The sequence below is a fragment of the Struthio camelus genome, chromosome Z (genome assembly GCF_040807025.1).
Source record: "Struthio camelus isolate bStrCam1 chromosome Z, bStrCam1.hap1, whole genome shotgun sequence".
In the NCBI taxonomy this organism is placed as follows: Eukaryota; Metazoa; Chordata; class Aves; order Struthioniformes; family Struthionidae; genus Struthio; species Struthio camelus.
In genome coordinates, this window is record NC_090982.1 from 38198286 (window position 1) to 38210386 (window position 12101).

Here is a 12101-nt window from a genome sequence, read left to right on the forward strand (position 1 = left end):
AATATCCCTTTTTTACACCTGTTCCAATTTTAGTTCATCATTTTGGAACAGAGAACTGCACACGGTATTCCAAATGAAGTTTTATCTGTGCTTTGTAAAACAGCCCTAATTCTTTCCTGTCTCTTCTAAAAGTAGTGCACTGATGCATGCTAAAATTGCATTGGTCTTTTGCACAGCTGCTTTGTTTTGGCAACTTGCAGGTCTTGCAGTCAGACAGTACCTCCAGACTTTTTCCCTCTTACATTACTTACCTTCAGCTTGAAGTCATTTCTAGTTTGTCTCTGAGTGCCTGAATTTTCACTCTGTCCTGTTATGTTTAACTCCCCTTCTGGCACTGTAGCTGAAATGTCATTAATTTTTTTGTATTATTTGGTCACCCTCTGTCAGTATCTTTCAATTGTATGCCATCTTACATTTTCGTAAGCATACAGCCAGTCCTTTACATGCATTTTAGCCCAGTGATACGAAACTACGTATGAATGTTGCACTATTGTGTTTTTGTACTGGGATACTTTTTGCTGAGCAGCCACTGCTGTTAATGTAAACAAAAGATGTATGTAAACGTAGCGCTGATTTACTCTTATTTGCCCATACTATATTCAAGTTGTTTTAACGTAGGCTTGATAAATCACAAGTAATTCTTATCCCCTCTATTCCCTTCGGCTATATTCCCTTTCCAAGGACATACAAGTAACTGGGAACACCTAGTCGATCTCCTCCTCGTTGATATACTTCTTCTCCCTGAGAATAGTATTTTAAAAAACTTACATGCCTTTACTAATAAACATGGCAAACTGACTGATCCTTTTGTTACATTTCATTCTGCTTAATGCACTTTTTGAAAGGGGCTTGCTGGCTTTTTGATTTAGCTTTCATTTGGAGTCCTGAAAATTCAGTTTTCCTATTGTTACTTTGCATAGTAAATGCAAATTATGAAAGATTTATTGTATATCATGATTATTCACATCAGGTAGAACAGGAATATGTAACGAGTAGCGTTGAGGAGAATGCCTCACAAATCCCTAACTTCAGCTTTCTAAACAAAAAACGGTGATTACTCACAGATTTTACATCTGATGGAGTTTTCTTGGAGTTACGCGTGTCTTTATTTGCACTTGGCGATACAACACACTGTTATAATACTATTATGGTAACGATATGCAACTTGCTGTTCTGGATATATTCCTTCAGATATCGATGAATGCTCCTTCCAGAATATATGTGTATTTGGTACCTGCAATAACCTACCAGGAATGTTTCATTGTATCTGTGATGATGGCTATGAACTAGATAGAACCGGAGGAAACTGTACAGGTATGTTTCTTCTATTGAGAAATACGTCAAGACTTGAATATTCTTTTTAATCGTACCAAGCTAACTGAAAAATGAGTTCATAAAATGTGCATTTTGTTCTCTTACAGCATTGTGTACTGTGTATTCTTTCTCCACTAAACAAGCAAGGTTTATAATTGCATGGTTTGGAATAAAGTAAAGAAAGGAATAAAAATAACGATTGCTTAGATATGCAGCTGTATAAAAGTCATTCCTAAACGGTTGATAAATTGTTAGTGGTTCTTTCCTTCAATTTCAGCTAGAAATAACTTGCATTTGAAATGTTCTTGCACATTTTGTTTTAAAAAGTAAAACGATTCCTATTTTCTGTCCCGTGAACAAATTTACAAATGTAGCCTTCCTCTTCTAGATATCGATGAATGTGCTGATCCCATTAACTGCGTTAATGGGCTCTGTGTAAATACTCCTGGGAGGTATGAATGTAATTGCCCTCCAGATTTCCAACTAAATCCCACTGGAGTGGGTTGTGTGGGTAAGTGAAAGCTACCTGAAGTATTACGATAGACATTGCATGAAGAAACCTGTGGGATGGATACTAGATGTATTAGACATGAATAATTTGGCCTCTTTTCAAAGCCGAGGGGACTGTATTGATGCAAATGAGGATAACAGGATTCAAGAATTATATTTCCACACGCTGCATATGCTGTTGTATAGTCTTCTAGAGATGGGTTTAGTTATTTTAACTGCTTAATGATGTTTATAGTTTCTTTAAAATTCATCTTTTTTTTTTTATTTGCCCAAAAACGTATTATTTGTGTTACTGGTTCTGTTCTCCTGAGAGTCAACAATTCTCATTTTAATAATTGAATTATTAAATCCCAGATTGCCGTGGGATTGATTTATGCTTTTTTGGAGGTAGATGGTCCAGTGTTTGGTTCACTGTTTAGCTTAAATCTAAACTTGAATTAAAACTGCTTATGGCAGCTGTTTGGCTGGGAGCAAGCTGCGAAAGATGCATTTCGCTGTAGTTTATGTAATTCCCTCTGGCTTACGCAGGCTTAAAGTGAATTTTCTTTACTTTTTTTTCCCTTGCCGCATGAGATAGAAGGATTGTCATGTGATTACAGTATATAGTAGCAGTCAGTCTGTCTTGGGGGAGGGAGGGTAGAGAAGAGGGGCTATGACTCAGCTGTAACGCTTTGTGTGTGTGACCCTTTGTGTGTGACTTTTTACTTGGAAAACAGCCTTTTTATTTTATTGTCTTAGAAGACTTAGACTCTTCTAAGTTTGTACTTAGATCTTCATCCATTTTCTAAATGTGTACTATATTAATATAGCGTGATGGCAAATAAATACATTCTAAACAAAGCATTTGAGAAAAAAAATTCCTTCAGAACAGATTTTACTGTCCATCTTTTCTGTATTTCTCTGTTTTCTGTCTATGTATGTTCTCTGTTGCTTTTGTGGCTGCTAGCAGCAGGTCCCTTTGAGACTTTCAGATGTCCACAGTCTTGACCAATTTATTCTAAAATTTTAAGCTGAAATTTTTAAAGATGAAGAGAAGTTATGTCATCTGTTCCTGTTGAACTGGAAATCTGTGTTTCTATCTCCCATAGAGTCTTCCGAAAATGCCTGCCTCAGTAACTTTCTCCTACAGTTGCAGTCTCACTTAAGCATTTAGCTTTGCCTCAACTGAAGACTCAGTTGAAGCAGTGAAATCCTGTCTCTTGGGCTCCTCCGCTTCTGCAGCATGTAACTACTCAGATCCTGTTTTTTTTTTTTTTTCCTGTCACCAGATGCTGTGTCAGCTCAGTCCTGCAAGCCCTGAACCATGACCAAGGTTTTAAGTTAGCTTGAAAGAAGCTTATGAGAATGCATTTCCCTACTGCTAGCTGACTTCTGTGTTGCTAAATAATGAGGGTTCGAGTTGGAACTCTACTTTGGGACCAGCTGTCCTAAAGCCGTTTTGGGCAGGGTCCCAGGTTTCCTCAAGGAAGCACTCCACAGGTGGAGGGAAACCCCCTCAAGGGTAAATCTAGCAACTGTAGAATCCCAAACGACAGAGCGAGCTCCCTGTCCAAAGAAAAAATGTTAGTAAGAAAGAGTCAAACTAATAAGAGCAGTATTTGACCTTTAATAAGAAGGTCAAAACTTCTTTGACCTTTCTGCATTTCTCTCCAGAGGAAACGCTACAAAGGCTCTGTCTCCTCTACAAAAAGACTGTTTTGCTTTTTCCGTGTGTAAGAAACATTTTCAGTTCCTCAGTGTAGGGCATGACTGGATGTACAGAATAAAGAAGCTCCCGAGACTCACCCTGCCGAAGAAACACTGCTTCTCCTTTGTTTCAGACGACTGCAGAACTGGAATCATCTGTCAGTCCGCTGGAGGAGCTGCAAGCCTATTAAGGAAATTTTTCCTCTCTCTGCAGCCTGATTCTATAATGAAATACAAAACACACCCAATGAACATTCTTCTTTTTTCTTAACAAGGGCACGCAAAGCCTCTGCTTCCTATGAAATATCATCGGAGCGATACAGCCGAGTGTGTACCTCGACTCCAAGCAAAGCAAATTTGCACGAAAGCTAAGAAAACTCATACCACCAAGGGTTCCTCCCACGCTCTGTATCGTTACTGTAGATGTACTTTTAGAGCTGGCTAGGGTGATGCTGTGTAAATGTAATGTTAGTGGAACTCGTTTCTACGCCCGTGAACACAGGGGGAACATGGTAAAACCTTACGCAATTTTCCCTGTAAGCCTGTAGTCACTTGGAAGGGAAAACACAGAGGCTAGTAGACCTCACTAAGAGAAAGGAAAGTTTCTTGCTTCTGGAATGCACAAGTTGTACTGAAAAAACGTTCCAGAAACAACTTCTCAGAGGACAGCAGCTTCTGGTTCTCTTCAATAGCACTGTCTCTTGCATGCTTGAGCAAACAAGGAGGAGGAATTTAAATTCCAGTTCCTCTCAGAGGTAACAGAAATATTATCCTTGGCAAAGAAGGAACGTGGTGCCTTGTCAAGACAGTTCATGTGAAGAGTAAACTGAAACCTAAAACCTGTTACAGACTCAGTATCAATATTCTGCTAGAGAATTTCGTGCTCTGCCTTCTTTCCAGTGACTATCATCTCCTATTGTTTTTAATGGGCCTGAGGTCTTAGGCTGAAGCCGTCTTCCGAAATGGTCATTGTTTTTCACTTTTCTCAAGGAGAATGAAGCCAAATCTCTTGCTGGCCTCTCTTAAAAAGGCAGATGTCTTGCGCTATCGCAAATGGAGAGGAGCATGCAGCTCCTCTGAGAGCAAGAGGGAGGCGGGTGTTTGCAGAATAACCACGTTTGGGTTGTTTCAGCTGAAGTCCACAATGAGAACAACAGGGCGTGCCCTTTAAGGAAAGGCAGTTTGTGTTACCTTCTTGTAACACTGTATTATTTTTCAGCCTTAACAAATTGTAAAACTTATATTTATTACCAGTAACCTTTCTAAAGAAAAAAGAAAGAGAGAAAATAGTCTGCAAGTCTAGTATACGCTGGTCAGTGATCTCAGGCAAATAAGTATTTGCGCCTTTGCCGCTCAATTCTTAATCGAGTGTTTTAGCTCAGCTCAGTAAGCATTTATGTTGAGATATTGGAATTTGTTGTAGAATATGTGGAGCACAGAATGTCAGGAACATACTACTATTTTGTAATCTCTACTACAGAGCTAATACGCTCTTACAACCGTGCACCCAAACTTGTCGATTGTGCTTAAATTTGAATATATTTAAATTACTTGGGAATTTAGAAGATCTCCTGTTGATTGATTGATGCAGTGTTCAGAACAAAAATTCAGTCCAAAAATTTATTTGAAGTTGTGTTTTTATGCCATACGTGCGTAACTAACCAAGCTGAAGCGGTGGACCTCGAGAACAACCAATTCTTAGTAATCCAGAGTTTTCTCTAAGCTTTTTTTTAATAGAGCTGTCCCAAACCTCAACTTATTTTAAAAGGTCATGTTATATCAAAACCTTTGTAAAGCCCTGACGATTTCAGAAGTATGAAATACCCACTTTTATCATACTCTGTTCATCTCATTCCTTGTAAAATTCTAAGGCTGCAGTGTCTGGTCCTTGCTGCAGGCCGTAAGTTAAAAATGTGGTATTTCTTAGTAAAATATGCATTTGGGAAATCATTCAAGAATTCATTTATAAGTTTCCTAGTGATACCATTAACGGAAATAATTTTGAAGCAAACGTGCAGAAAGATACTTAGGCCTTTAGACAATGAGTGTATCAAATTTTTCTAGAGTGAGTTTCTCCTCTTCTGCAGAGGCATCCTTCAATAGCAAGTTATTTCATAGGCAGGCATGCTCTTTAAAATTACAAAGTTAATGTTGAGGAAATTAGCGTTTCTCTTATTTGAGTGGAATATTATTATAATGATTGACCTCTTATCTTCTCCTTCTTGTATTTATAACTCACGGCTAGTTGTTTTCCATTTATAAAGAATGAAGGGATAATCTGTGCAGCAGAAAAGAAAAATTCCTAGCTTTACTTCTCTTAGTAAATTCCCTGCTCGTTTTACCAAGGCCAGCAGTTGTCTGAATGACTAAGTTACAGTTTGAGTGAACTACCAAATTTTCCTCAAAACTACTGCACATTTAGATCATTTAGATCATTTGTTTCAATACTCCTAATTTTTGGAGAATGTCTTTGAATGTGGAAGGACTCTTCCAGTTACTTGATAGATGAGGCTTCATTCTATAATTCTATAGAAAAATGTTTTTAAAATCCCCAAGGAAGTCATAGCCTAGTCACAAACAGGATGCGGAGAGGAACTACCAACAGAAAACTACAGCAAGGTTTCTGGTATTTTCTGGATTAGAAGATTGGGAAGAGTAAATGTGCTACATTAGATTATGGTGTGACTCCTTCAACCATTTTAAACTGTCCTCTAGCTACTGAGGAGACTGAGGCTACCGCTTCAACATCAGTGCTCTCTCTCAACATCAGTAACCGTCAGTGTGCGTGAGCATTTTCAGCTTGCCAATGACTTTAGAAGAATGACATAATCTTGGTTTCCTGCTTGGAGGTGTGGAACTTGAAAATGAATGCTTGAGGTTCCTTTGTCCAGACTGTTGGGTACAGCTGTGTAATCCTGTGTGTTTTATACGTAGATAATCGTGTTGGCAATTGCTACCTGAAGTATGGCCCACGAGGGGATGGCAGCCTGTCTTGCAATACAGAAATTGGAGTTGGAGTCAGTCGTTCCTCATGCTGCTGCTCTTTGGGAAAGGCGTGGGGAAACCCCTGTGAGACTTGTCCCCCTGTAAACAGCAGTAAGGAAATGTTCTTCTTCCTTTTTTTCCTCCCTTATATAGAAAATACTAACAAGAAATGAAAAAGTATTTGAAATCTTTTACTATATTACTATAAATTGATCATTAAAGAGCCTGATGAATTACTTGACAAGGTTGTGTTCTAGCACAGTTGTTAGAGGGGGATGCAGAGGGTGTGGACTCTGGTCTTCTGTGACTGACTTGGGAGCCTATTCTCACGATTGAAATCACTGGGAACTTTAGTGACGCTGACCAGGCGCATGCACTGTGGGTAACTTGGGCATATCATTGCACTTTGCTTGACTTTATTTTTCTGCCCTGGGGGAGGGGGGAAGGGAAGGAAGGATATTTGCTGCTGGTTTTTTTTTTTTTTTTTTTTTTTAAAGTGCTGATGTGCCTTAGGAGTCTGAGTAGATAGAGTACATGCATCTGTTGGGAATTTTTATTTGTCATTTTCTCTACCATGTTGGTAGTGGAATAAATTAATAGTGCTTAGAACTCGACTCGTGCCTTTAATCTAGAGAACTGCAGTAGTTCACAAAGGAGAGTAGTTAACACATTTGGGTAACTATTTCTCTATCACTCTTAAGCACTTTCAGTAGTGTTCCCCAGTGAGACTTACCAGCTCTATAGATATTTGAAGTTCTTTGAATGAATAATGCAACAGAATTGTTAAGCATGTTATGTTTAATAATGTCATAATAGCATGAACTCCAATTTTAGCACTCATATATTGCAGAAAAAAATTTTATATTAAAAAGCTAATCAAAACCCAAAGTGAAGGATATATAAATGCCTTTATACGGGCACAGTATGAAGAAAGCAGCATTGTCCTTCCCTATGGGAATATCCCTGGTTAAGGTATTCTTTTAAGGAGGGCTCTCAATCTTACCTTTATTTCTGCAGAGGCTAATGCACTTGCTCTATGCACTGTGAATAGGCTAATGAGGGTAGAAAGCCAATGAGCGTACAGAAAAAGAAGCATTAAAAACACAAATGGAATTTTAATTTCTGAAAGTGTGTTTCTGTTATTGGCATTTTATTCTTCACATGACTAATAGTCTCTCTTTTGTTACGTTTTACTTCAGCGGAATATAATACTCTTTGTCCAGGAGGGGAAGGATTCAGACCAAATCCCATCACTATTATTTTAGAAGGTGAGTTCATCCTAAATGACTAAGATGGTTGACAATAAACAAAGTGCTGTCTTTGGAAAAGTCTGCACGGAAAGTAAATTATGAGGAAGTTGTTACATTTACTGCAAAGCAAAACCCCTGTATTAATGTGAATTAAACAACATGATGAAAAGGAGTATTGTAGAAGAACCTTGAGAAAGTCCAGCAATATTTCAGTAGGAAAATAAGCCGTTGCATAGCTTTTCTGTGCCTCCTTGCTTGAATTGGCCTTTGAAATTGGCCCCTGAAGAATAAGTCATTTATGAAAATTACAGCTTATCAGTGGAAGGTTTCAGTTTCAGGAAATATTCATTGGACAAAGAAACTCTGGTTCCAATGAGCATGCAGGAATGAGAAATTAGATGCCAAATTCCTGTAAACAATAATGGAAGTTGAACTCCGTGTGTTCATCGAGCTGAAATGTGCTCCAGAAAAGCTAGCTGAATGCTATAGAATGAACATCTCATCCATGTTTTCATGAACTGCAGTTCAGAGGCAGAAAAATGTATGTGACAGTTGGAAGATACTAGTTGGTAAGATTTCAGGGGAGTGCTTAAAGTCTCTTGTTTCTCTTCATCCTGGAATGCAAATGTGGCTTTTTCTCTGTTTTCAGACATTGATGAATGTCAGGAGTTGCCAGGTCTCTGCCAAGGTGGAAATTGCATCAATACTTTTGGCAGCTTCCAGTGTGAATGTCCAAAAGGCTACTACCTCAGTGAAGAGACAAGAATCTGTGAAGGTTGAATGCCTTAAAACTTTCTTCTCTAACACAGTGCAGTTATTCTGGAAGAACTGCCCTTTTTAGCCTTAAATCCATACAGTGGATATGTGGTTCTCTCTCTCTTACCTAAATCTCTAAAATCATTGATTTTTAGCATTCGTGCTATGATTTAGATAAACCTTGGAATGTTACATTTGAACATACTAATATTTATTTATAGATACTAAATCTCAGGTAGGTATGTTCAGTAAGATAAGGTGGTATTCATGATTTCTGCGTTCTCATTTCAACACCTACCATCGCTTGCTAGTTTCAGGCTTCTGCTATTGTAAGTGAGAGAAGCTGTCTTCTCCATGGCAGTTCAGAGTAGCAGCTTAATTTACACAGTGTGAAGTAAACAGTTAGATGTTAATACTGCATGTAAGTTCTCTTTGCTTTCTCTTTGAGATTTGTCATGAATGTTAGGCCCAAAAAACAGAACCAGCAAATAAGCTAAAGGAGCTTTCGTGATTTTTCTTATTTTAGAATGCCATAAGTCAGCTTCCCATTCTTAGTTAATGTGGGGAGAAAGACATTTGTCTTCTTTCAAAACAGAGCATATGAATTCTGAGACTTTGCTAAGCTTTGCTGAAGAAAATGGGCAAAACTGGGTTTACAGGTAAATTGTTTATAAATGGGAGGGGGAGGGAGGCTCACTTGCCTAGTAACTGGAAAAAGAAGGACCAGGGCTAGAGCAGCAAGGTTATGTAGTTACTGAGCTTCCATATTTCTAAGTAGCGTATTTAAAACATACACATCTCACTTCCCATACGGGAAGCGGAAGTGAATTTTAAAAGGAGTTTTAAAAGGAAAAACAGTCATGTTCTCAGTGGAGCAGAGAACACATTAACAAAACTGAAAAGTGACAGTGACATTCCTGTGGAAAGAGTTCCCTACTGAGACATTTGGGCTCCCATCTTCTCTGAAGCTGGCAGGGCACAGATGCTCCAGTTTCACTGGTACCTTCAGCAACTTTAATTAGGGTGTTTTCTTGCACAGACTGGACTTGATTGGGGCTAATACCACTCATCAGCAGCTATTACAATAGCTACTTAACTCAAATCTGAGCTGTAAATTTGAAGCTATCCTTTAAATGAAACATTTTTGTTATCTTGAGGTAGTTTAATGTATGTATACTTCTCAGAAGTATTTACTAGGGCTTGATCCTCTTGTCATTTTGTTAACTCTAGTGCTTTTGCTTGGTCTATAGATATTGACGAGTGTGTTGCGCATCCTGGTGTCTGTGGTCCTGGGACCTGCTACAATACCTTGGGGAACTACACCTGCATTTGTCCGCCTGAATACATGCAGGTGAACGGTGGACATAACTGCATGGGTATGCAAAATGCCATATTTACTAGATACGTCTGCTTTGGAGATAGACTTTGGGTAGGCTGCTTTGGAGCCAAACTCCGTGCTTACGTTTCCTTTTTTGGCAAGGCTGTTTCCAAAGTCTTTAAAGTGAGTTGTCAGAACACTGGACTTCGCAGCATTGGACCTGCAGCCGTTCACATTCTTGATAAGTTGAAGTTCTTGTGTTGCGTTTTCCTACCTTTAACTCCCAGAGAGCTGTGCCACATAGTCGGGAAGGAGATCCCATTGGCTGACGTGCAGTGTTTAGTGCTCTTGCTCTGTAACAGAACTCAGAAATAGTTTTTCAGTTTCACCGACCATGGCCAAACGCTACAGTTTGCTGGACAGTTTGATCTAGTGAGCATGCACGTTTTGTCTCTGGTTCTTTGGGAATTTTTTTTTTCCCCCATCTGTGTCTTTGAATGAAGTAGGAAAATACATAAATTTCAGACAAATATTTTAGGTAGGTCTAATACAAAGAGAGTAGGTGACTTCAATTGTTACATTATTTTTAAATGCATCCACGCACATGCTCAGGTTGCATTCAGCAGCAGAGTTAATGAACCAGTGTCTAGGTCAGCAGAGGGTTAATATTTACTTAGGTTAGCGTGCTGGTGGTTTTGTAAGTCATTCTTACCTCACATCTAGACATGAGAAAGAGCTTTTGCTACAGAAGCTATAATGGAACCTCCTGTGAGAATGAACTGCCCTTCAATGTGACCAAGAGGATGTGCTGCTGCACGTACAACGTTGGCAAAGCCTGGAACAAACCTTGTGAACCATGTCCGACTCCAGGAACAGGTAAAACCTACCGCAACCAACCCACTTTGTTACTTTCTTTGCTCATCTACTCCTTTGACACGTTAGCTGAAGTTGAAATTTCAGCCCCAGAACAATGCCTTTATTGTTGTCCCAGAGCAGAGTGACAGTACCCTATTGTCTGTCACTGGCTGGATTAATCCGGCTTGCTGTGCTATGTTCTGCTATTGTAGTGCTACGAATAGGTGTTTCTTCTAGTTAAAGAAATAGTCACTCCGTACTGAGCGGAAAGATACAGCTTCACCAGTGGCATGATTTTATAAAATCATTCTAGAAATGAGTGTGCTATAGTTGTTTGGGTCTTTCCTTTTAATAAATTCTGAGGCTTTCAGAGGCATATATGGACATAAAGTTACTTTCCGATATATAGATTTATGTTTGAAAAAAAAAAAAAAAAAAACCTACTTTTGTGTAAGTAGGAGCCACCAGGCTGGTAATAGTGGGCCATAAGCAAGTCTTCTGAAGAGGTGGCTGCAAAACTCCCACCTCTAAAGTTGGAGGTTTTTGGAAAAGCGGTCACCAGGTGGATAGTACTCGGGTTGAAGAGTCAGACTGACAGGAGATGCTTGCTGGCTGGTGTGTCTAACAGGGTAATTAATTTAGGAAAGTGTAATTTAGTAAGTACATAGCTGGGGATACCTTTCTAATGTCAGAGCAAACTAATTCTGTCAGAGCAAAAGATTATGTGTCATTACTGAGCGCGCTGCCTCTCTAGATCTTCACTCATGCCCCACATCTGACTGTGATCCGCTCAGTTGCTTTTGCGTTTCCTCTGGTGAAGATGGTGAACTTGGAAAAGCTCAGTAAGCAGAGAAGTGTAAAGGGAAGTAAGACTTCCCTTTTGTAAGGGAATACAAAAGCCAGTCCTTTATCACTTAGTCTTTGTGGAGTGTCTTGCCTGGAATGAAACACCCTGGAAAGAGTCAATAAACTCAACTCAGGGAAGATCACCAACTTTGAAACCCACCCGTATTTCTCTCACATTTGTAAAATAGCAAAGCTGTCCAAATGAAATAACTGTTTAGTGCAAATATGTTTTACTGTGCAACTGAGTGTGCCCTAAGCTAAGCGCGGGTAAACCCATAGCTCTGGTGCTGCATCATTGGTGGCGCTAGCCTAACTAGCGTGTTCCTTTCATTCCACCTGGTTTAGCCTGGTGACATAAGGGAAAATGGCAGATAATTTAGGAAACATTGTCCCCCACAAGTAATTAGGAAGAGGAAAATGGGACTGAAAAGGAAAATGTCCTTTTCCTTTTCTTTCCTTAAGCAGGAGTAGGGAAAATGAAGGAATGTTGCTGGCAGTCAGGAATGGAAGATGAAAATAAGCTTGAAGGAGGAAATACATGATTGCTATCACAGAGAGCTCATAAAATCTTTTCTCGCAGT

The 12101-nt window shown here is 39.2% G+C and overlaps 1 protein-coding gene across 1 annotated transcript in view; it reads left to right on the top strand.

The window, feature by feature from the left end:
- The window catches only part of LOC104150271 (fibrillin-2), a 181816-nt gene that overhangs the window by 133585 nt on the left and 36130 nt on the right, over positions 1 to 12101 (top strand). Inside the window, exons 35-41 of the mRNA XM_068928296.1 lie at positions 1192 to 1314; positions 1703 to 1825; positions 6445 to 6606; positions 7695 to 7763; positions 8395 to 8520; positions 9752 to 9877; positions 10543 to 10695. Coding sequence (XP_068784397.1) covers positions 1192 to 1314; positions 1703 to 1825; positions 6445 to 6606; positions 7695 to 7763; positions 8395 to 8520; positions 9752 to 9877; positions 10543 to 10695 — 882 coding nt within the window. The remainder of the gene's footprint in view (positions 1 to 1191; positions 1315 to 1702; positions 1826 to 6444; positions 6607 to 7694; positions 7764 to 8394; positions 8521 to 9751; positions 9878 to 10542; positions 10696 to 12101) is intronic.